The sequence below is a fragment of the Heloderma suspectum genome, chromosome 1, assembly GCF_057233095.1.
Source record: "Heloderma suspectum isolate Gila_16-S chromosome 1, 16-S_ref, whole genome shotgun sequence".
Classification (NCBI taxonomy): Eukaryota; Metazoa; Chordata; class Lepidosauria; order Squamata; family Helodermatidae; genus Heloderma; species Heloderma suspectum.
The window spans coordinates 57,352,023-57,375,443 of record NC_139458.1 but is presented as its reverse complement, the minus strand read 5'-3'; the positions used below and the strand labels follow the sequence as shown (position 1 = coordinate 57,375,443).

General features: G+C 42.9%; 2 protein-coding genes across 11 annotated transcripts in view; one reads left to right on the top strand and one right to left on the bottom strand.

Annotated features, from left to right (window-relative positions):
• AP4S1 (adaptor related protein complex 4 subunit sigma 1) overlaps positions 1-12,771 on the top strand; it is a 50,835-nt gene extending 38,064 nt beyond the window's left edge. Inside the window, exons 5-6 of the mRNA XM_084844258.1 lie at positions 3,143-3,154; positions 10,956-12,771. Of these exons, the coding sequence (XP_084700384.1) occupies positions 3,143-3,154; positions 10,956-11,084 (141 nt within the window). The 3' untranslated portion in view covers positions 11,085-12,771. The remainder of the gene's footprint in view (positions 1-3,142; positions 3,155-10,955) is intronic.
• A 4,278-nt stretch (positions 12,772-17,049) lies between these two features.
• HECTD1 (HECT domain E3 ubiquitin protein ligase 1) overlaps positions 17,050-23,421 on the bottom strand; it is an 83,269-nt gene continuing 76,897 nt past the window's right edge. For all 10 annotated transcript variants that reach the window (XM_084844041.1, XM_084844018.1, XM_084844033.1 and 7 more), the window contains one exon: positions 17,050-18,022. In XM_084844041.1, coding sequence (XP_084700167.1) covers positions 17,885-18,022 — 138 coding nt within the window. In that variant the 3' untranslated portion in view covers positions 17,050-17,884. The remainder of the gene's footprint in view (positions 18,023-23,421) is intronic.

Sequence of the window (23,421 nt, the reverse complement as noted above, 5' to 3'; positions counted from 1 at the left end):
CATCGGATTTTCTTTTCACCACCAGACACATCCACAGCTGAGTGTCCTTTCGGCTTTGGCCCAGCCACTTCACTCTTTCTGGCACTACTTGGAAATACCCTCTGCTCTTCCCCAGTAGTATATTGGACACCTTCCGACCTGAGGGTCTCATCTTCCGGTGTCATCTCTTCTAGCCTTGTGATACGTTCCATGGGGTTTTCTTGGCAAGAATACTGGAGTGGGTTGCCATTTCCTTCTCCAGTGGACCACATTTTGTCAGAACTCTCTGCCATGACCTGTCCGTCTTGGGTGGCCCTGCACAGAATAGCTTATGGCTTCACTGAAGCCCCTTCGCTACAACAAGGCAGTGATCCATGAAGGGGACTCAGAGGTATAGAAGTAATCAAAAAGAAAAACCAATCCTTGGAAATAATGTTATGATCCATAGATAATTCTAGCCAGTATGGGCTGTGCATATTATGATTTTTGTGCATACATGTGCTAAATAAATAATTGGCATTGTCAGCTTTAGTGCCAATCGCCTGTGAGTTAGCTTCCATTCCACTCCAGCAATTTGCCTAAACAGGTGATTGGGACTGCACATAAAATCTTGATTCAAAAACCACAGGTATCTTCAGGCTTTTGGATGCAGAGATCTAGTAAGGGGCACTGCATGCTTTTCTCAGGCAGGATCCCATAGACCTGCGCAGAGAAGCCAGATCAGGGTGTCAATATTTAGCCTCTTGGAGTGATTTGTATCAGAAGTTAGAAAAATTACAAAGCCAATGTATATTAAGAAAGTACATAGTATATATGTATATGCTATGTACTATATACTAAGTCCAAGTATGTGTGTGTGTGTGTGTGTGTGTGTATATACACACACACACACACGCGCGCATGGAATTCTAGTTTTGTAGCTGCTTTAGAAATCAAGGGGAATTTGAGCAAAGGCTGAAAGAGAGATTGATAACTTACTTACTCCTAATTTTCAAATGCTTCCATTGGGTATCAGATATCAAGGTCTGATATCCGAATGTAAGCCCTGCAAACGCCATTAGATAAATATAGCACTTTGAAACAATTTTGGAAACTCACAAATCTAAAAATACTGAGATGACAAAACAGCTCTCTAGCAGAGGACAGATGTTATTTTCTTTCCTACAGTTTGTTCCTTCTCCCTCTTCCATTATTGACCTAGCTTGGTGCATTGCCAGAATTCTGCATATATCATGTGTTAATTTAGCACAGACTAATTGCTTTGATTTTTGTGGTTTCCACCAGTGCATTTCTTTGGAACTAACAGTCCGATATGTCAGTAGTCATTTATTTATTCTACATGTTGCATGCTATTAAAATAGAATCATGCATGATAAGATCCACCCGACTTTTCAGCTTTCCCAGTTTTAACAATCTAGCAGCTCTGAGCGAGGCCAGCCCCTGTGGGGTGTTGCAACTGGTACATTGCTGTTAGACTGCTTCTTTGAGCCAATAGATAATGTTTCAGAAATAGATACGTAGCATCTGTTGAATCTGCTATAATCACAAACCAACCAAAACAAGTATTAGGAGAAGGTGCTTGGAATAAGGCATGCAGATATTTTATTTATATTTATATATATATATATATATATATATATATATATATATATATATGGTGTTTTCTTATATCGATGATGACTTCACATATGTATGTTAGGGCATTGTCAGGGTGGAAGCTGAGCCCATAGAGCCCCAGAGCAGTTCTGATTCTGAGGAAGAGCAACAACCCGTGGGAGAGGAGCTTGCTCATCGCTCACAGGCACAGTGGCAGGGAGAGATTCCTCCTGCCTGCGTTCCTGAGAGAGATAGTGACCCTGGGAGTGAGAGAGCGGGAGAGGGGGCCTTGCTGGACGCTTGGCGCAGACACAGGGAGCGGTGCCAGATGGAGGGCGCCGAGAGGAGGCGCTCTGCTCGCTTGGCAGTAAAACAACGGTCGCATCCCGAGGACCCAAGGGTAAGAGGGAGGACCTTTTCATAGCCCATAAGTTCAGAGTCTTCCCACCCTCCTCCTTCAAACGGCAACCAACTGCCTTACCTAGAGCTTAGGCTACTCTGCTAACTACCCCAGTGCAGTTCCTTGCTTAGTCGCCAGTGATTAGCATCTGAAAGAGTCATTAAGTTGTAAAGGAATAAAGCTTTGGAAAGAATCCTCTTCATCTGTGTCTTGAGTTGGCTATTGGAAGGGACTGTAAGAGGCAGATAGGGCGCTCCTGACAGGCATTTTACTCTGTGCATGATGGTCCCTGACATGCAGAGGTGCATGTGCAAAGGGGAATGCTATGGCTATTATTATCATTGCATATTCACATAACACACCAACAGAAATGTGATCAGAAAAGACACAAGTCAGTTTGGCACAAGTGAGAAAAGATTTGGTCTAGGGGATTGAATTCAGCATCCTAAGGCACTCGGCTTTCCTTTAAAACAATAAAAATAATGTGTTTACAGAGGGTAGAGTCCAGACTTCCCATTAGCAGAGTTCCATTCATGGGAGGCTCCCTTGGAGGAAGGGGGAGGAGATGATGTTTGCCGATTCTTCCACTCTCCCTTACAGGATCCAGTGCCACCTCTCATGCTGCTCTGGATGGGCCCCCGACCCTCTGGATCAACTTTTTTGGGCGGGGGGCATAGGGGGTTGAAAGTAGAACTGGTGAAAGTTGCCTCCTCCAGTGGTAGCCTTCATTGGATCAGGGAAGTTTCTGCAAATGGAAGGAGCCCTTGCATTCGTGTAGTGGTATGTCTGGATCCAACTCATGGTCCTTATGCCTGAAAAATATAGTCTTGAGTGTCTGGTCGCATATCCAAACCAAAATAGGGGCACTTCATAGGATTTTCAGTAGTCAGGGACTGCAGTTCTCTGTATAGTTCATTGCCTTGTCCCAGGCATGGCAGAAGGCCCAATAAATTAGTAGATCACCATGTTCTAAGAGACTTGCTTTACAACAAAGAGCTGTAAAGAAAATGGCTGCAAAAGATGGGTGGGTATATACAAAACATGGTGATCTGTCAGGACACAAAACAGTATACAAATAAACTTTATAGATCATACTAATGGTCACACTGTGAAATAATATCAGTCTTCTACTCTTGCTGAAACAGCCTTTTCTTTTTATCCTTCCAGAGTGAATTAGATGTATCCTTTTCCATTCCACCAGTCTATTTACTCTTCTTTATGTTCCTGTTGCTTCCTGCCTCTGCCAGGCTTCTTGGCATACAACTAAATTAAAGTGGTGCTTTACTTTTGATTTAGCTGTGGCCACCAGAGGAGGCCAAGCCAGAACATGAGGACTAGTTTGAAGTATCTGAATAGTGAAAGTGTGGAGGTAAGTTGTTAAAGGTCACATACATTTTGCACAAAGAAAAAAGCTGGTATAATTATAGATGAAGGGAGTTTTTTTCTTTTTGGTCTGAAGCTGGAGTATCCCCGGGCACTGCTCTTGGTACCCACTAGGTTCTCTGGCCCTCCTGATTTTTATTTCTTAAGATTTTCTAAAATTTATCCTTTTAACTGGGAGACTGCAATGTGAAGTGCTGCCCTTCAGCACCATCTTTATTGTGGTTCAAAAGAGAGGTTTTCTGTTTTGGAGCTCAGAACCCACCTCTGCCTTGTACTTAGGTTCTTGGGCAAGCTACTTTTCTTTCAGTGCCACCAGTTTGACTTCGGGAAAATGAGTTTTCCATGGCCAGCCATGACCACCATGGCAGCCATCTCATGAATGGGCAAGCTCCCCGCCCCATGGCTGGCATTTTGTGAGAGAACCCATGACAGTCCCTCAAAATTCCAAATGTGCCTACTGAGCCAAAAAGGTTGAGGACCCTAAAGGTATTAAAAATTGCATCTTGCTATAGCTGCTGCATGGATAAACATGATCAGGTTTTAATAGCTACATGAACATGGTAGCTGTGGCAAAGCAGCTGTACAAAGGAGGAGCTCTGTCTTCAAATAAGCGGTAACTGAGTATGAACTGCAAGGTTTACTTATTTTATTAATTTTTCTGAAATACGCAGTGGCCAGATCTGTATGCCAAAAGTGGCTTACAAAGGAGTAAAAAAATAATTACATAATTATTGGACTTGGGGATTGGACGCGATAGTCTAATAGGCCCCTCCCAACCAACTATTCTATGATATTCTATGATTCTATAATATCTAAAACAATAACAAAAAGACAGCATAGCACAATATAAAAGTCCAGTCCATTAAAACTCACAACAGTTTAAAGACTCAAAAGTTTTTAAAGTTTGGAATTTTCCAGTGCCTCAAAGGTCTTTGCCTGGCACTAACAATTGCAAAGTGGGTGCCATGTGAGCCTCCCTGGGGAGGGCATGCCATGTGCAGCGCACCACCACTGAAAAGGTTCTCTCTGTGGTGCCACTCTTACATCCAGTGGCGGGGGGCGGGGGTGCGGGGAGAAGTGCCTCAGATGTAGATCTCAGTGCATGGGCAAATTGAAAGAAGAGATACAGGTTTAATACAGTCTGCTTGCGTGTTTTAGTTGTTCATGTTAAACTGAAGGCCTGCTTCTGCCTCTGAAGCCCAGCTCTGCGTTCCACTATTCCACTGCTTTCAGAGGTGCACTTGGTAAGGACACGAGAGCAGGCTTTCTTGGGAGGGGCACCCAGTTTTTAGAGCCCTCTCCTAAAAGGGCTCCCGCTCTCATGAGTTTCAGGAAGGTGGCAAAAATGTGTATTCTGCCATGCCTTTAATCTGTTTTAACCTCTTCCTGTGGCAATATATATTTCAACTGACCCAGTTTCTTTATGTCCCTCCCATGCTGCTTTTTTAATTATTTAACGGAGGTGTTTTTATCTCATTTGTATTGTATTTTACTGTATTTGTGTGTTTTATGCCTGGAGATGGCCTTGGGGACCCCGTTTGTGATCCTAAGGTGGGGGGGGAGAAGTTTTCTTTAATAATAATTTATTTGCCCCCTATGTTAAAGCCAGTTGCCTGGCTAAAATAAGGATGTGGGATCCAAAAGTGTATATGTGCATTTGTACCTGTCTTTTTCACAGTGATATGTGGCAGAAAATTTTCTAGTGCTTAATTTTTCCACAGAAAATTTTCCATTTCATAAGTTCATTAGTGAATGTATGCTAATTGCAAATACAACATTAGGCAAGCTTGGGAGTTTCAAAGTTGTAATTAATGTTTTTCAGGTGATTATCCCTAGTAAATATGTGAAAGAATACATGTATGTCCTTGAAATACATATATGTCTCAGAGTGAAATGGAACTAATAAGTAGTGTCAGGGAAACTGAAGGTGCCCCAGCAACCTTAGTAGAAGAAAGTTGAACTCTGTTGAAATAGAAGAGTTTTCATCAGCATATCATACACTGGTTTTTGGGTTGCTAAAACTTAATTAGTGTGTCAACAGTTTTCAGTACCTTTGGGGTTTTTTTCTTAAGTTTAAACAATGTGAGGGAAGTACATGCTATTGTCTTTAAATTTTTACAAGTATTCCAATAAAAAATTCTACATAATATAACAGTTAAATCACATTAAGTATGCTTTCCCCTCAAATACTTCAGGTTAAATTATTTGGGCAAAATTTGTATTGTGATGAAAAGTTAACATGGGGTACTTCTTTTGAGGCTTTGTTGTTTACTAAATACAAGTAAAATAAGCATGCTAAATTAGATCTCTCTAGGTCATCAGAACATTTTCTGTTTGTCAGTTGCTATGCCCTCTCCATCAAGGGAGACATGTTCCTTTCTCCTTTTCCCATCCCAAATGAACAATGTGACCAAGCAAATGCAGAACTATAGACTTTATTCATCCTTGTTACTGTACAGGATCAGTCAAGTCAGTAGCTGCAGGATCAGGGAATTGTAGTAAGTAGCTGCCGGAGAAGACAAAAACGTTAAGTCTGGAGCAATAACGTTAAGTGGCTTCTGGGATAAAAGGTCACAGAGTGATGTAAGTAGCTACAGGACCAGGATGGATGCTCACTGGGTGATATGGGTAAGTATCTGCGGGATCAGGATGAATGCTTATACAGGTAGGTATTGACCTGTGGGGCTAGACTGAATGTCCATGGAGTAATAAAGGTAAGTAGCTGTAGGATCAGAGAGAACGCTTACATAATTATGCTAGATATACATAAGTAGTTGTAGAGTCAGGATAATCTGTTACTGAGCTTGCCGTGGAATTTGGCAAGTCTTTTCTTGTCCGCCTGTTCCTATGTGTTCCTGGGCAGGTTCACACATAACGAGATGCCACTGTGGGTCTGTTTCCCCTTGAGGTTTCTTGTGGCAGTGGCAGCCACCATTTTGAATATTTGAGCATGGCGAGGGTCTGCTGTATCTTGTCGTTACATGCAAACCTGGCAAGGGTGGGTTTTGGGGGTTGTTAACAAGCTATCCAGAACCCTAAAACAGGCCATGGGTTTGGGATGGCTTGTTAACCACCCCAACAACCCACCCTCGCCAGGTTCGCATGGAACAACAAGGTACAGCACCCTGCCGCTACACTTGAAAATTCAAAATTGCAGCTGCCGTCATGATGAGAAACTCCATGGGGAAATTCACCCGTGGTGGCTTCTCATCGCATGTGAACTAGGTCCCTGATTGCTGCTGACTGCACTAGACTGGTTTGCACATCACAATAAGCCACCCTGAAATAAGCTAGGATGGGTTAGCTGTTCGCACGCTAACCCACATTACTCCCAACAGACAATCAGGCGCTCTGCAGCTTGTCATAGCTTGTTTCCCCTTTAGTCCTCCTGATCACTTTCAGCGCATATTCCATTAGCCTTTGCGACACAACCTCAGCAGCCTACCTCGCTAATGAGCGCAAATGGACTCGTTGGCGGAATAGAAGTTTGTTTGTAGAAATTTTTTTTTGCTCCATCGGGGAGATTCGCACAAATTTAACTTTCTTTCTTTTCAGGGAGATTTGAACAAATCTCCCTGAAAGTTAAAAAAATAAATAATAGCACACTTGACGAGTTCTAGCTTTGCGAATGGAGAAGTGGGTGGAATTGTATGAAGCTCTTTAAAACAACTGCAGTGGATGCTGATTTCAAGGAGAGATGAGTCATAAAAAAAAAAAGATTAGAAAAGCAAGAGTGGAAAATTATCACAGTAGTTTTGTGCAGTAAAACCATGATCTGGAGTGGGAGTAGTTAAAAATAAGCGGAATTTCTTTAGTTTAAGTTGGTTTTCTGCTGTAGCAGGAATTCAACTTTATAAGGAAAATGAATTTCTGTGTAAGAAACAAGAGAACAGTTTTCCTTAGGATAGATAGTAAAACGTAAGTGCCCTGATCCAACAAGTGTGAATTGCCAGCTATGTTGCAATCCTATGCACCCTTACCAGCCCACTTACCAAATGGGACTTGCTTCTGACTAAATATGTGTAGGATTGCACTGCACATTTCAATAAAGGCACATCTGTTTTCAGGGGAGGTTATTGAATTTAGCTAAGGACTGTGAAAGACAATACTCATGGATGTTGGAAGCCACCTTTCAATCAGCCCATAACACACATTAAAATATATATATACACAGCACCAGAACTAACTTTTGCTGCTCCAAACTGAGCATTATTCCACAGTTGTAACACCTCTAATAAAGCATTTTCAAAGTACAGATATTTCAAAGAGATGCCAATTGAAGCAATTAACTTCAGTGACTGAAATAGCTAACGTAGTGAGCTTTATGGCTGAGTGGAGACTAGAACCCAACTCTCCCGATTCCCAGTCCAATACTCTAACCACTATACAACACTGGTTTTTGATTGCATTGGTTGTACAGTACTCTAGAAAACATGAAGTATACAAATAATCAGTGATCTTAAGTGGATATATAGCTAAATTATATTTGAGCCTTTTATTTTAAATAGGTTTTCCTTTTAGACCTATTGTGTTTCAGTCAGATAACGTCAAACGTGGCTCTGGACTAAATTTCAGACCAGCCATACACTCACATTTGGGTGTATCATACCAAAGTTCCCACCAGCAAAAAGGGAGTAGTAATAATTTATTCTATTAGCCTGTCCAAAAGATAAGTAAGCACTTCATATAAAATGCTGTACACCTAATTAATCTATACAGCTGTACCATAATCTTGATGCCAGAATCTCGGGTTAATTCCCTGTTAATGTTTTACTGCATGGTACAATCCTGCACAAAATCAGCAAGTTCATTAGACTTTGTAAACATCTGCCCAGCCTTCGCTTAAAAATATAGCAAAGGAATGGTAGCCTTTAACCACCAGGCTTTCCAAGGAGGGCACAGCACCTCAAAGGGCCCAGCAACAACACTGAACACTTGCCAGGAGCAACATGGGCAAATGAGGAAGGACTGGACTGAGTGGGAAGGGACTGACTATGAGCTACAGTCACTTGCTTCCCAAAAGCAGATGAAGTACATGCTGGTGGAATGAAGAGTAGCGAGTTGTGGAATGCTGCCCAGCAGGGTGGGGCTAACTCATCTCTCACTGGGAGAAAGAGGACACTTCCCTAGGCTTCCTGTCATAATATCACCCACAAGCTACCTCCACAGAAGCTTATTAAAACACTCATCTGTAAGATGGAGTGTACACGATGTCAAATCCTGAACCAAGGAAACAAACACCAGATTTTTCAAATGCAGTTATTTCTTTATTCTTGTTTCAGAAGCTTGCTAATTGATCCTTAAAAGCAGCTAGATACTGTTTCAGGTGATAACCGCAGCAATGCATACAGAATGCATGCAAGTTGTGCATCAGCCGAGTTAGTGGTACTGAAATACTTGGTCTCTAAATAACTAGATTCTGACAACACAAAGCACCTTTATCTTAATGTATTAAATAACCATTTACCAAATCAAGAAAACACCTTCATTAGTTCTAAATAAGGATAACAAAGGTCTAGCTTCTCAGGTAATGGTGGTGTTTTCATGATACAAGTTAAGACGTGCGTGTAAAGATAAGAAAGTGACTGAAAGCTGGATACCCAGATCATTAGTCAAGCACATAATATTGTTTGAGAATATTCTCTCAACATGGATGCTACTTCATTTACAGCTGTAATCAAATCTCACCCTCTCTCCCTAGAAAAACCTTGGAACTGTGCTGTTTCGGGAAACCAGGGTGGGCTAGGGATCTCCATTAGAGAACACTCAGCACCCTCCTAGGACTATTTGGGGGAAGCAGTGACAATTAACCTGGAATAACATTCCTTTTAAGTTCCTAGCATAGCGATAACAGAAAAGACAATAGCTGACTGATCTAAGCCATATAACGTCACGAATATGACATTGCCAGAATCAGATTTTTTTAAATTCTCAAATTCGCGCAAATTCGCACGTGCAAAAAGACACAGATTCCCACAAAATGTGCAAAATCCCCCCAATGTGCACTTTCACACTTTAGCTTATGGGGACACACGCATTTTTGGCTGATTTTTTAAAAGATGCATATTTTTTGACAATGAAATTTGCGCAAAATCAGGAAAGTTAGAAAAATGGTCCATAAGTTGGCGGAATCCATCGGTCCGATTACTCAACATCCAAACTCATTTGGTTCGGTTGCGGATTTGTCTGACATCTCTAGGTGGAACTAAGTAGTAATGGGATTTATCTGTCGCTGTACACACAAAGAAGGCCAAAGAGAAAGAGGTGGTCTTAAGGATCTGCCCAGTATAATGCCTCTTGGGTATTGTTTTTAATACTGGAAAAATAATTATAATATAGAAATTAATATACTTGCTTTACTACTTCCTAAATTATTGGCATGCAGGCAAATAGTATTTGATATTTTGTGTTATTTATCCTATTTGGTATTTAACTTAATGATACATTTATTTATGTAGTATTATACAGGTCTTTTTGCTTGAGCAGCTAAATATTTCTCAGATAATTTGATGTGATAGATTGATATTAATGTAGTGTGTATATTGAGGGTATTCTATATTGCTATACTTTATATTATTTTTATGTATACATAAAATAGAAAAATATCCATTTAAAAGAGAAATAAATGGGAAGAGGAGGATCTGATTTTCTCTGAACGCTACCCAGTAACATTATCGTAAACAGAAATGTGCATGTAACAATTTTTTTTTCGTTTTTACCAGTTCATTTTTAGTGTTTTGAAGAGTCATTTCATTAAGCAAATGCTATGGATATTTAGAGCGCAATCCTATCAAGATAAGCGTCTGCCTCTGAACTCAGAGATGCAAGGCAGGAGAAGCACAGGGGGGATCGTTCCCTCTGTGCCTCTCCTGCCCTGCTATTTTCCGCTAGACAGCCATTTTCGGCTGTCTAGCTGCGGGGGGCCGACCGGGAGAGGAGGCTGCGTGTACGACACATAGGTTGTGTCGTACATGCAGCTCCGCTCTCCCCACCCCAGAATGCCCCCAGCCCACCCCTTTTCAGTCGCTCTGCGCTCCTCTTCCAAGCATGGTGGACAGGGCTCTTCCACACTGCCTCCGAAGCAGCGCGGACATGGGGGGAGGTCAGTTTTCCAGGAACCAAGCTCAGAGCGCGGGCTCCGAGGTCGGTTCTCGGAAAAGAGCATATCCTACGGCCCTCGAGACAGTGTCTGATGGTCATAGGATTGCTCCCTTAAGCTCTTTAAAAACTCAGTCATCTTAAAAGGAGACTTTTGTGCCAAACTTTACAAAATTATTTAAAATTGGCTCTGAGTGCAAATTGCAACAGACTACAATAGCTATTGGAATAAAATTGGCAATTGCCAGCATAATTCATTTCTCCCTTCTAGAGCTCTTTTAATTTGCATATTGTTATACAGTCATTATTGTATATTTTCATTGTATCACGAGTCACAATGTTACAATTTTGACATAATTACTGAAACGCTTATTAGAAGTTTGAATTGCATTAATCAAATACAAATTAAATTCACTGATAAAGTTATGGTCTTTTCCAGTTTAGTCCTTACTGCTTGTTCCTAAATCATACAAAAATCCTTAACTTGAAGTATGTGCAGATTATGTTCAAATTAGACAGAGTACACATAATTTTGGATGAAATGGTATTAAATGGTTGCATCGTGGAAACCAATAAGGCCAGAATTCTTGCACCTCTTCTTGTTCTCGACAAGATGGCTGAAAGCTAAGAAGACCAAGCCAGTGAAGGATATATTAACACAACCATCTTCAGTCACAAAGGACAATTGACTCCTGAATATTTCAGTGTCTTGGTACATTGTGAGTAGGTTGAATCTATTCCTTTTAGGCCAGATCACTGGAGTAAATATGTGCCTAAGCTTCATTCTCTCCCTGGGAAAGGAGATTTACTTAATACTTTAATATAACAATGTTTTGTGCAGTCTGTAATCCAGTTGAGGAAATAAATGAATCTTCAAATATGTATCTATATACTTGTTTTCTGTGGGATAACCACAATCAAAATTAACAAAACTGGATGGAAAAAACCCTAAAAGATGTAGATAGGCATGCTTGAAATTATGGGGACAAAGTGGACACAACTAGGTGTGCTTAAATCACAGAACTGACAGTCTCTAACATCCATTGCATCTGATGAAATGGACTGTAATCTACCAAATCTTATGCCATAATACCTTTCTTGGTCTTGAAAGTGCCATAAGATTGGTTGTTTCTGCAGCAGAAACTACCACACCTACCCCTCTGTAAGCATCTATTTGTCCTTGGTGGAGAGGCCCCATTGTTCACTGAACCCCTGTAGTTCCTTCCCCCAACTCCCATCAGAGATGGCTTGGCAGCCAAATGCCCTCCTTGGACTACCTTCAGTTCCCCGATCTCTACTTTGGCCTCCCTTGAACGGAGACTTGTGTTTGGACTAGGAGGGATTGGGTTGAGACTGCTGAACATGAACGGATTAGCAAAAGGGCTATGATAAACAGATGGATGACTTAGCCCCTTTAGGGACTTCTTTCTTGGACTGTGACAGGAGCATCCATTTCTTATCTTGGTCTAACCAGGACTTTTTGAAATCTCTCTCTTAACAACCTTTCACCATCAAAGAGGGCGTCAGGCTGGACTCAAAGCTGAAATGCATGTTCCACTGGTGGAACTAAAGGGATGTCTGACAGACCCACAGGAGGTCGTTGTTCTGGGAGAAAACTAAAAGGAAGTATGGAGATGCATCTGCAACAAACCATTTCATGTAGACCATCTGTTCTTTTTAAATTTAATGTAACATGCAATTATAACAAACAAAACTAAAAAAAGGCAGCAGCAGCGGGGGACTACAAACATTAATACTGATATAGTAAGAACATAAGAAATACAAGGATAAAAGCATGTCCATTTGCAGTCACTGTTCACAACTCCATTGAGGGGAAAAAACAGGCAGCCCCCCCCCCCCACATTTTGACACTTGTTTGAAATAAACGTACATGTTAATATAAGTAGACCCTATGTCTAAATAAGCATCCCGACAAAATTGATGACTGTAAGACATGCGTTCAAATGCAACAGGAGCTGTAAGATCTTCAGTCCACTGAATCATTGGTGGTGGGTGTTTATCCTTCCATGCTTGTAGTATAAGTTTTTTTGCAACTGTTAGGGCTCTCACAGTCCACTTTTTCAATCCATCTGTTAATGTCCACATCACAGGAATATAACTTAAACGTGAATGAGCATCCACAATTATCACGTTTTCAAGAACAAAATTTAGGCAGTGAATTTATGTGGGAAGCACTCTTCATTGATGGCCCATACTAGTTGATAGGTGATATCTACTCTGCATTACTGGAAATGGTAAAACTCATAATCCGACCCTATTAGCTGATCTAAAGTATAAATTCCACTATCAACCCAGTTTGTCCACAAAAAGGCTGTTTCTCTATTTTCAAAGCAGGATTCCCCATAAAGTTAACTTAGCATGAGAATAAGGTTCGAACTGCTGCTGCTGAGACATTCTATGCTATGTTTCTCTAGTGCCTGAAATAGTGGGTGGAGCCACTTCTTTCTTTTTGATGTGCTTAGATCCTAGCACCATCCAGTCAAAAAGAGATGCCAAATAGTTTGACTCAAAAACAACTTATGAAGGAGTGTTAAATGAAGATATCCTCCAATCATTGGTATAGCCCCTTTCCACAGGATGCAGCATGCACCATACACCATACATTTATCAACTCTAGCTCGGATATATAGGCCTTCTGCAGTGAACGAATTACAGTCATGTAGACTGTCTATAAAGGCTTTGTTGTCAGGAATCCCTTGGCCTGTATGGTGGCTGCCCTAGAGCATGCCAAGGCTGTGGTGGAAGCTTGGATAGCTAGGGCAGAAGCCTCATGAGCCTTCCATAAGACTACCTTATTCCATTGGTTCCTCAAGAAAACCTGCCCTCCTCTGGGGACAACAGACTGGGAAGGCAAAGGCCTACAGCACTTTCATATTATCACAGAAAAGCAAGTAATTTACCAGACTGTTGTGTATGCCCTTCCTTGAGAAGGCTGCATTCTTACCTCATTATTAAATCAAGTATTTCTGGAAGAGGGAAAACTCATCCTATTTCTGTAACCATTGGAATGACTTCTGCTTTTTATTGGGACTAACAGATAAACATGTAAAAGAGAAGGGGGACTTTCTCTACATGACAATGGTTGCAAGGTTATTGTGTGCACAAAAGTGGAAGAATGAAACAATACCAACTGAGCAAGTGGATCATGAGAATGATGGAGCTGGCAGAGATGGCAAAACTTACTATTATAATTAAAGAAAGATCAACAACTAAATTTGTGTTAGATTGGAAACCTTTTATAAAATTTGTACAAGAAATAGAGAAAAACGATATCTATGTATGTGGATTTTGAACTCTGAGCTGGTTCTCTTTGTTGTTGTTGCTGTTGTTGTTAAAATTAGGAGAGAAATGAGATGTCTGTGAACTCAATGTATGATATACAACTAATAATAAGCATTTGTTGTGTAAGGGGAGCCAAAGGTAGATATCTTACAATCTTAAGAGATATTTTAGTGTATGTGTATTGTGTGTTTGTTGTGTTTTTCTTTTAAAAATAAAAATTATACAATGGAATGACCTCTGCTGGTCCTAGAAGACTTGGCAGTAGTTAGCAACTTCTGTCGCCTGATTGAACTGAAGGGTTTTGGTATTTTTGGCCAGGAGCCTATATCTTTGTCCAGAGATATAGTGGGCATAACAGAAACCTGGTAGAATGGGGACACAGATACAAACTCTATACAAAGGACATGGAATGGCATGCTGGGGGCATTTTTCTCTGTATTTTGAAAGCAGTGTCAAACAAGCTAGAAATCTCGGGGCAGGCTCCATCACAGAATGACTGTGGATGACAATCCCAGGCCCCCAAAGTAATTTAATACTGGGGATGTGCTATTGCCCACCTGGCCAAAATGCTCCAGGTAATTTGAGATGGAGGAAAGCTCGTAGTAAAGGGCAACTTCAATTGTGTTCACATAGACTGGGTGCATGTGTGTTCCGGTCATGTCCGGTTAACATTTCTTCATGCCCCAAATGACTATACCTTAGAAAAGATGGTCATAGAACTGGCCTGGGGCAGCGGGGAGAGGAGGTGACCCTAGACGAGATCTTAAGGACCAAGTGAGAGATAGCATTGCTGCTGAACCGATTGGAAACAGTGACCACAGTGCTATCACATTTCATTTTACATGTAGGTGGAAAATTGCCAAGGACATCCAGCACTGTCACATTTGACTTCAAAAGAGGGATGAGGGACTGATAAAAAGAAAGTTGAAAGGGACAGCCAAAAGGGTCAAATAATTTCAAAATGCCTAGGGATTACTCAAAACCACAATAACAGAAGTTCAGCTAGAATGTATACCACAGCTCAGAAGAGGAACCACCAAGTCCAAGGGATCACCAGTGTGGTTAATGAGCAGTGTGAAGGAAAGTAGGGGGAGGCCTCTCTTTAGAAAAATGGAAGTCTTGCCCAAATGAGAACAACACAAATTTGTACAAATGAAATGCAAGCAGACCATTAGGAATACAAAAAAGGACTTTGAGGAGCATATTGCTAAAAACATTAAGATCAACATTTAAAAAATCAAAAGCAGGAAACTGGCTAGGGAGGTGGTTACATTGTTGGAGTATTAGAGGACATGGAGATTGCAGGGAAGCTGAATGAATTGTGTGTCTTCACTGCAGATGAAGGGCACATATCCATAACTGAAATGCATTTTCAGGAATGGAGTCTGAGGAACTGAGGCAAAAATTTTAGACCTTATTGACAAATTGCAGACGAACACATCACCAAATCCAGATAGTATCCAAGGGTTCTGTAATCAAATGTGAAATTGCTGATTGTCTAACAAAAATATATGTTTCTAAGATTGGTCTCTGTAGCAAAGGATGGGAAAGTGGCCAATGTAACACAATTTTTTTTAAAGGGATCTGGGAGGGAGCAAAAATCTAGGAAACTGCAGGCTAGTTAGCTTAACATCTGCTCTGGGTAAACTGCTGGAAAACATTATTAAAGATAAAATTACCAAGCATAAGGAAGGACAAGTATTGCTGAAGAAGAATAAACATGACTTCTGCAATGGTCAGTCTTGTCTCACTAACCTTTTTAGAGTTCTCCGAGTGTCAACAAGCATGTGGAGAAGGGTAATCTAGTAGACGTTGTTTACCTGTGGCTTCCAAAAAGCTTCTGACGAAAACCCTCCTGAAAGACTCCTGAACAAACTTAGTAGACATGGGATAAGAGACATCCCCTTACGGATCAGTGACTGATTAAACAGCAGAGAGTAGGAACAAATTGACAGATGTCACAATGGAAGGAAATAACCAGTGTGGTCCCCCAAGGATCAATATTGTGATCAGTGCTTTTTAACTAGATGAGCAGTGAGGTAGATGATTTTGCTGACAATACCGAATTATTTAGGGTGGTTAAAACAAATAGGGCTAGCGAAAAGCTCCAAAAAGCTCTCTCCAAAATAAGGGAAATAGGCATTAAATGGCAAATGCAGCTCAAAGTAAATAAGTGTAAAGTGATGCATATTGGGGCAAAAAAAATCCTAATTTCACATATATGCTGATAGAGTCTGAATTGGTGGTGATTCATCAGGGAAGGAGGACTTTGGGGTTGCAGCGCGTAGCTCCATGAAAATAACCCAGTGTGTTGCTGTTGTGAAAAGGTGAATTCCATGTTGGGAATTCATTAGGGAAAGAATCAAATATAAAACTGCCAATGTAATAATGTCTTCATACAAATCTGTGATATATGTAGCTACACTTGAAATACTGTGTATAGTACTAGTACTGGTCAAAGCACCCCAAAAAAGAGTATTATAGAGCTGGAGAAGGTGCAGAAAAGGGCAACCATGATGATCAATAAGCTGGAGCAACACCCTATGAAAGGTTAGCTTAGAAAAATGGTGGGGAAATAATGTGTAAGTGGGGCCTACTTGAGAGGCAGGTGAAACACAGAACTTGGGTTACATTAAAGCTTGCACACGTAGAGAAAGGTACGCAAGCCCAAGATGTGCTAGCGTGACTCACCATGAGCACACACATATACTCTTGCAAACCATACATTTTCCAAGTGCTTAGTGACTATACTTTGGAGCCTTAATGAATAGTCTAATGTCTAACCTCTAATAAGAGCACCTACCTATATTTCACATTAATAGCTGTCTTTGTTTGCCAGCAATCAGTTATTGTATATTGGATTTACATCTTGGATTTACACCTTGATTCTTAATGTGCTGAACTAGCAGTGATTGAAGAGAGCTTGGTCTGACTGTTAAACAGGAAAGTAAAGTGCAATCCTCTAGGGAACTGTGCCTGAAGATTAATGTCAGTTGGTGCTTTCAACAAATCATTTCTCTCATAGTTGTGGTGCATCGGTTCTATAGAAAAGTATATCGTTTCCTTCCTCACCAGGGTTAAACACCCCTGGAGCAAAAGCCATTTCACAAAAATATGCATTAGTTTGTGGTACATGCAATACATAAACTAACAGAATGGTGCCGTTATGTGTGGACTGTGTAGGCCAAAGCCAAGCATTTTTTAAAAATTTAAGCTAATACATAAAAAAAAATTGAAGGCACTATTATGCACACCAACATGGCAGAAGAACTAGTAAAAGAGGCCATTTTGTACGCTGCAAACTTTTTAATGATTATTGTTGAGCATACACATTGGAAATCTTTTTTTAAACTTCAAACTGCAACAAGTTAAATAAATGTTTTTAATATACAAAGAAAGTACAACCAAAAGTAAAACTTGCTTTAAAGTGTGCCTTGCACCAGGAACCAGTGTATTTTAAAAGCTTTATTGTTGAGCTGCACGCACACATACGCACACTTAAGGATTTGATCTTTATAGCAGGGCATTTAGAAATCAAAACGTATTCCCACTTGAAATAATAATAAAAGGTTGTGCACGATTATATGCAAACACCCCCCCCCCCCGAACACTAGCATACACTGATAGTGCAGGCACCATTAAAGAAGGGAAAGAAAGCTTGAGATGCCCAATGACTAAGTTAAAGAAGCAGGTTTCTGACCAGTTAGCTTAAAGCCAGCAAAACAAGGATCAATGATGGCAACTGTAGTGTACAGGGTATTAAATGCTAAACTTTACACAAATACACTGTTATAAATCTTGTATCAGCAAACACTGAAAATCTGCAGATCTGCTCTTTGGAACAGTCAAACATTTGCTTCAGCTTCTGGTTGCACAAGCCCTTGGAAGCATCACACAGTGTTCTTGCCTTTTTCTTGCTGGCTGTGAAATTCATTTGGATTTGTTTTGTCATTAGCAGCTAACAAAATTATTCCACGTGGTTCCAAAGCCTCATGGATGGGGGGGGAAGGCAAGTCTTATTAGAGCACAGCGTGGAGATTGTATTTTCTGCACATACAACACAAGAGGCTTCACTAGTTATGAACGCAAAACCAGTTTGTGATGTCCTATGTTACACTCATCAGCTCAGTTGAGATGGAAGCCTTTCTCCATGGTAGCAGCTAGCAGACGCTCTCTCATAATCTCTTCAGAGGAATACTCAGGCAACTTAAGGTAATGCACACAGGTATTCACGGATGGGTAACTTGCATCCGTAGCATCAACCTGAGAATATAAATCCACAAATGTGTTTTTTTTAAAGAGAACATATATAGTTCATTACAGATGCAGATGCATAGTCTATATAAATGACTCTGTTCCCAAGCTGATATGAATCAAAACCTCTTCTATCAGTTTTCACAAGATTCAACATGTAACATAATTATCAGCAGTAATAGCAGTGCAACATCGTTTAAAACATGCTGCTCCAACTAAAAGCAACCATCTTCCTATAGTAAGTGTAAAACATTACTTGTGTAGCATGAACCTAAAATCACATTTCTTATGCTAGCACCAACATAAAAGGAGGCAAGGGGTTTGGCTCTAAAAGGAAAGGTTGCTTATCTGTAACTGTAATTCTTCTAGTGGTCATCTGTGCATATGCCCATCAGAACCTTCTAGAGCTGAGATATTTAGCTGGGAAGCCCACCCCACCCCCCTTCCGCACATGCCTAGAGGGAGGAAAACATACTAGGGCCCTAGGGGGATAGGGTTCAAAGTATAAGGGCTGTTTCTTGTAGCACCTCAGTGGGGAATCCCTTCTTGGTGACATTTTGTCCCAGGAGTGGGATGTCAAGCGAGAGTACTGACTTGTGTGAGGCTCTCACCTAAGTTGATTCCCATCCTTTCTGTCCATGTAAAATTGGTCATAACACTTGGAATAGTACGAATCAGGTGAGCCCCTTCTGGAGTTTGGGGAATGACGGTACTGGAGGAACAATGCACAGTCGGTGCTCGGCGGCAACGCCTGGCAAGGGATGGGTGGAGGCAAAGGATCTCTTATTTCACCCTCTGACATCAAGCCTGTAATTTGGACGTCGTCAGAGGTCACAAGTGATTCACGTGGAGGATTCCGCATCATTGGAATCTGCAAAGGTAGCAACAGCGGAGGAAGCTGTGGAGGTTCGTTTGAGGAACAGCCATATCATCCTGAGGAACAGGTGATGGCATAGGTGTGGTGGGATACAAATCTCCCTATGCCGGCTTAAATCTCTCTTTCTTTTCCTTCCTTGGGTCGCTAGCTGAATCATTAGCTGAACAATGCTTAGAGTTGGTCTTCTTTGTGAAAGACTAGCCTGGTGTTGGTGGTGCCTGACAAGCAGGAGGCGCCACTGCCAGACCTGAAATAGTTGCTGGACCCGACGGGCAGGACAAACCTGACGAAGATGGTACTGAGGCTGACAAGAAGGCCAGGGCCACTGAAAGGGATGGCTTAGAAGAAATTGAGAATGGGTGGGACCCTGATTCCTTTACTGAATCCGCTGTCTGTAGGGCACATTCCCAAAGTACTGCTTGAAGGCAAGAGGTGCACGATTCTACCACATGGCCCTTGCCCAAGCAGAAAAGGCAAAGACTGTGTCTATCAGTCAGTGCCCCCACAATCCATCCACTTACAGAACTGGGCCCAAAGGGCCATAAAGGATACCACTAAAACAGCAACACACTCAAGAACAAAGAAAACACTTAAACATTTAAAGAAAGAAGAAACAACAAAAAACAAGATAGAAGAAGAAAAGCTGGAGAAAAAACAGTTATTTAGGATATAATGCTCAGGTCAATTGCCAGAAGAAAAGTTAGTTTGGAGAAAGCTCTCATCGATGCTGCTGCTGCAGCTGTCAAAAAGAAATTGAGGGGAGAGGCGGGAGTGCTGCCCTCTAGGTGTGTGTAGAAGGGGTGTAAGGTGGGCTTCCTGCCGAAATGTCTCAGATAGTCAGGTTGCTTACCTGTAACTGTAGTTCTTTGAGTGGTCATCTGTGCATCACACATATGGGCTCTGCGCCTGCATGGAGATTCGTTCGGGAAACTTCCAAGCTGCATAGTTTTTTTGGCAGAAACCCCTCCCCCACCGTCTCTGGCATATATAGCAGGGGTTCCCGCCTTTCCCTTAGTTCCTTGAGACTGCAAGAGTCCCAGAACGAGGAGAAGAACACCTCAATACCTACAGGCTGTTGACACCAAAGTGGGGACGGGGTGTGTGTGAATGCACAGATGACCACTTGAAGAACTACAGTTACAGGTAAGCAACCTAACTTTCTTCTTCGTGGTCTCTGTGCATCACACATACGCGCGAGTGATAAGCTAACTTACCAGAGGTGGGTTGGTGTCTCAATGTAGTACCGACAAAAGCACAGCCCTGCCAAAGGCACAGTCCGCTCATGCTCAAACGTCCAGTCGGTAGTGCTTTATGAAGGTAGAAGGCTTAGACCGGGTGGCCACCTTACATAAATCTATGATGGCAACCTCTCTTGCAAAGGCAGTGGAAGTCGACACTCCCCTTGTCGAGTGTGCTTGGACTCGAGTTGGTAGGGGTTTCCCAGAGACCTTGTACACCAGTCGAACGGTGTGTATGATCCAGGATGCCAGCCTCTGAGAGGACACTGGAGAACCCTTATTGGGTCCCCCATAGTGTAGGAAGAGCCGCTGGGAGTTGCGGAAAGGCTCAGTCCGTGACCTATAGAAGGCCAGTGCTCTCCAGACATCTAGAGTGTGTAGCCGTCGTTCCAAATCAGAAGCTGGGGATGGAAAGAAGGCAAGGAGCACGATCGGTTGATTAAGATGGAAGTCTATGACCATTTCGGGAGGAATGCTAAGTCGGGCTGCAGGACCACCTTTTCCTTGTGAAATACAGTGTAAAGTGAGTCTATTCGCAATGCAGAGAGTTCACTTGCTCTCCTCGATGTCGTAATGGCTATCAGGAAGGCTTCCAAGAGAGCAGCCACAAGTCCATGGTAGCAAGCAGTTCCAACGGTACCCATGTGAGGGTGTTAGGTCCCAGGGATAGGTCCCACTGAGGAATGAAGTCTCTCATGGGAGGGGCCAAGTTTCTGAGTCCTCGTAGAAACTGCTTGCATAAGGGGTGGCTGAATATGGAGCACCCATCAATGTTGCCCTGCATTGACGAAATCGCTGAAGCATACGCCCTGATGGAGGAGTACTTCAGGCCTTTGCTGAAAAGATGTTGAAGGAAAAACAGTATGTCCACTGGACAACAGTCATTAGGGTTACAGTTGTTGTCGGTCGCGAACCGAACAAATGAAGCCCATTTTGCTGAGTACAAGTGGCACGTGGTTTCCTCACCGCATCAAGTACAGCCTGCACTGTCGGTGGAATAGGTGGGGGAATGTGCTGGGTGCCTGGATCCTCCACGCCGTGAGGTTCAAAGTGTGGAGATCAGGGTGAAGGACCCTGCCCTGGTCTCGGGAAATCAAGTTGTCTATCCGCAGGAACTGTAGGAAGCGTCCATGCGCTAGGTTCAACAGCATCGTGAACCTGGGTTGTCTGGGCCACCAAGGGGCAATCAGGATGCAGTTCGTGGCGTCCTGTCTGATTTTGGAGATCACCCTCGTGAGGAGTGGGAATGGAGGAAAACGGTAGAACAGGTGCTCTATCCATTCTAGGAAAAAGGCATCGCCTAGCGATTCTTGTCTGATTCCAGCTCTGGAGCAGAATTGTCTGCAAACCGTATTCGCTGGAGTCACGAAGAGGTTGATCTGTGGTCGTCCCCAGTGGTTGAAAATTAGCTGTAGGACTGTCCTGGCCAGCTGCCATTTGTAAGAGCACCAGAGGAAGCGGCTGAGGGAGTCTGCTAACAGGTTGTCCTGTCCTGCAATATGTAGAGTGGTCAGGCGAATGTCCCTGGCAACGTTCCAGTTGTAAAGGTGTAGAGTGAGAGAAAGGAGGCGGGAGGAGTGTGTTCCGCCTTGTTTGTTTAGGTACCAGAGAACTGTGGTATTGTCTGTGAGGACCTGGATGTGTCGATGTCAGAGGCATGGTTCAAAGGTGCAGAGAGCTTTCCAAACCGCCAACAGCTCCAGAAAGTTGATATGGTACCATCTTTCCTTGGAGGACCGAGACTTTGTGCTTGAAGGGGGCCGCAATGCACTCCCCAACCTAGTAGGGAGGCGTCTGTGGTGAGAACCCTGGATGGAGGGGCGGGAAGGAACGGCATCCCTAGGGTCAGATGTCTGGAATCCATCCACCAGTTCAGGCTGAGAGCAACGTCCTCCGGTATCGAGAGTGCAACAAAGAGAGGGTTTCAGGTCAAGTCAAAATTCCGGATGAACCAGTGTTGAAGTGGCCTCATCCGTAGCCAAGCCCATTCAACAGCTGAAACCGTGGCTGTCATGTGGCCAAGGAGGCATTGGATGTTGTGTGCTCTGGCACGGCGGGCAGAGACTATCAACATGGCTTGTGAGATGAGGGTTGTGACACGAGTCGTCGGGAGGTACGCCCAACCTGATTTGGAATCGAAGACGGCCCCAATGAATTGAAATGTTCATGTGGGGGTCAAGTGAGACTTCTCCTTGTTGATTCATAGTCCCAATGCCTGGAGAAGATACAAGACAATCACGATATTGCACAACAGAGCTTCTCGGAAGGAGGCCACCAGTAGCCAATCATCTAGATACGGGCAGATTTCCACTCCCTGCAGACCACAGCCATGCACTTGCAACGTACGGCAAGATGTTGACCTGCAACAGTTCCGTCCCAATCGCAAAACAGAGGAACTTTCCGTGTGAGCATTCTATGGCTACGTGGAAGCACTTCGAGATCGATCGTGGCGAACTAAGAGCCCTTCCGGAGGAGTGGGAGAACTGTGGCTAGGGTTGTCATCCTAAACTTCTTGGGGGTGACAAACGTGTTCAGGTCGTGAAGGCTGAGAATGGGCCGAAGGCCTCCATCCCATTTCGGTACCGTGAAGTACCGGGAGAAGAACCCCTCCGTACCTGGGTTTGCATGAATGCACTGAATGGTGCCCTTTCGCAAGAGAGACTGAGTTTCCTTGTGGAGGACCTCCGAAGGCGGGGTGACCCGGACTGGGCCCAGAGGTGGGAATATGGTGAATTCTATTCTGTAGCCGCAACGGACAATAGCTAGCACCCAGTTGGCCTGCACAAGAGTGACTTCAGACAAATAATATTGACTTAGGAGGTCCCCAAAGGATGGGCTGTAATTGTTGGTACAGAGGGGAAAGACGTTGAAGTCAAAGACAATGTTTAGAGAATCCCTCACCCTTCGCCTTTTGTTGGAACCTGGGGAAGGAGTAGCTTTTTATCTGCTGGTTCTGCTGCTGTGGGAATCTGGGTGTCCGGTCCCCAGACTGCTGAGGTGGTAGGTCTGGTGTCGGTACCAGCGACATTGATGGTACGGAGGATGCTGCTGCTGCTGTTGCTGGGCTTGACCGATGCCCATCTTACGAGAAGTTGTTCTGGCTTTATGCACAGAGTCCATCTGCTCAACCGTGTTAGCGTTGAATAAACCCTCGTCGTAGAAGGGTAGATTTTCTATCCACGAGCGGGCTTCAGGACTTAGGCCCGCAGAGCGGACCAGGCATGCCACGTTAGGGCAGTGGATCCCATCATACTCTTGGCATTGCAGTCCGCTTCATGACGGGCAGTGTTGAT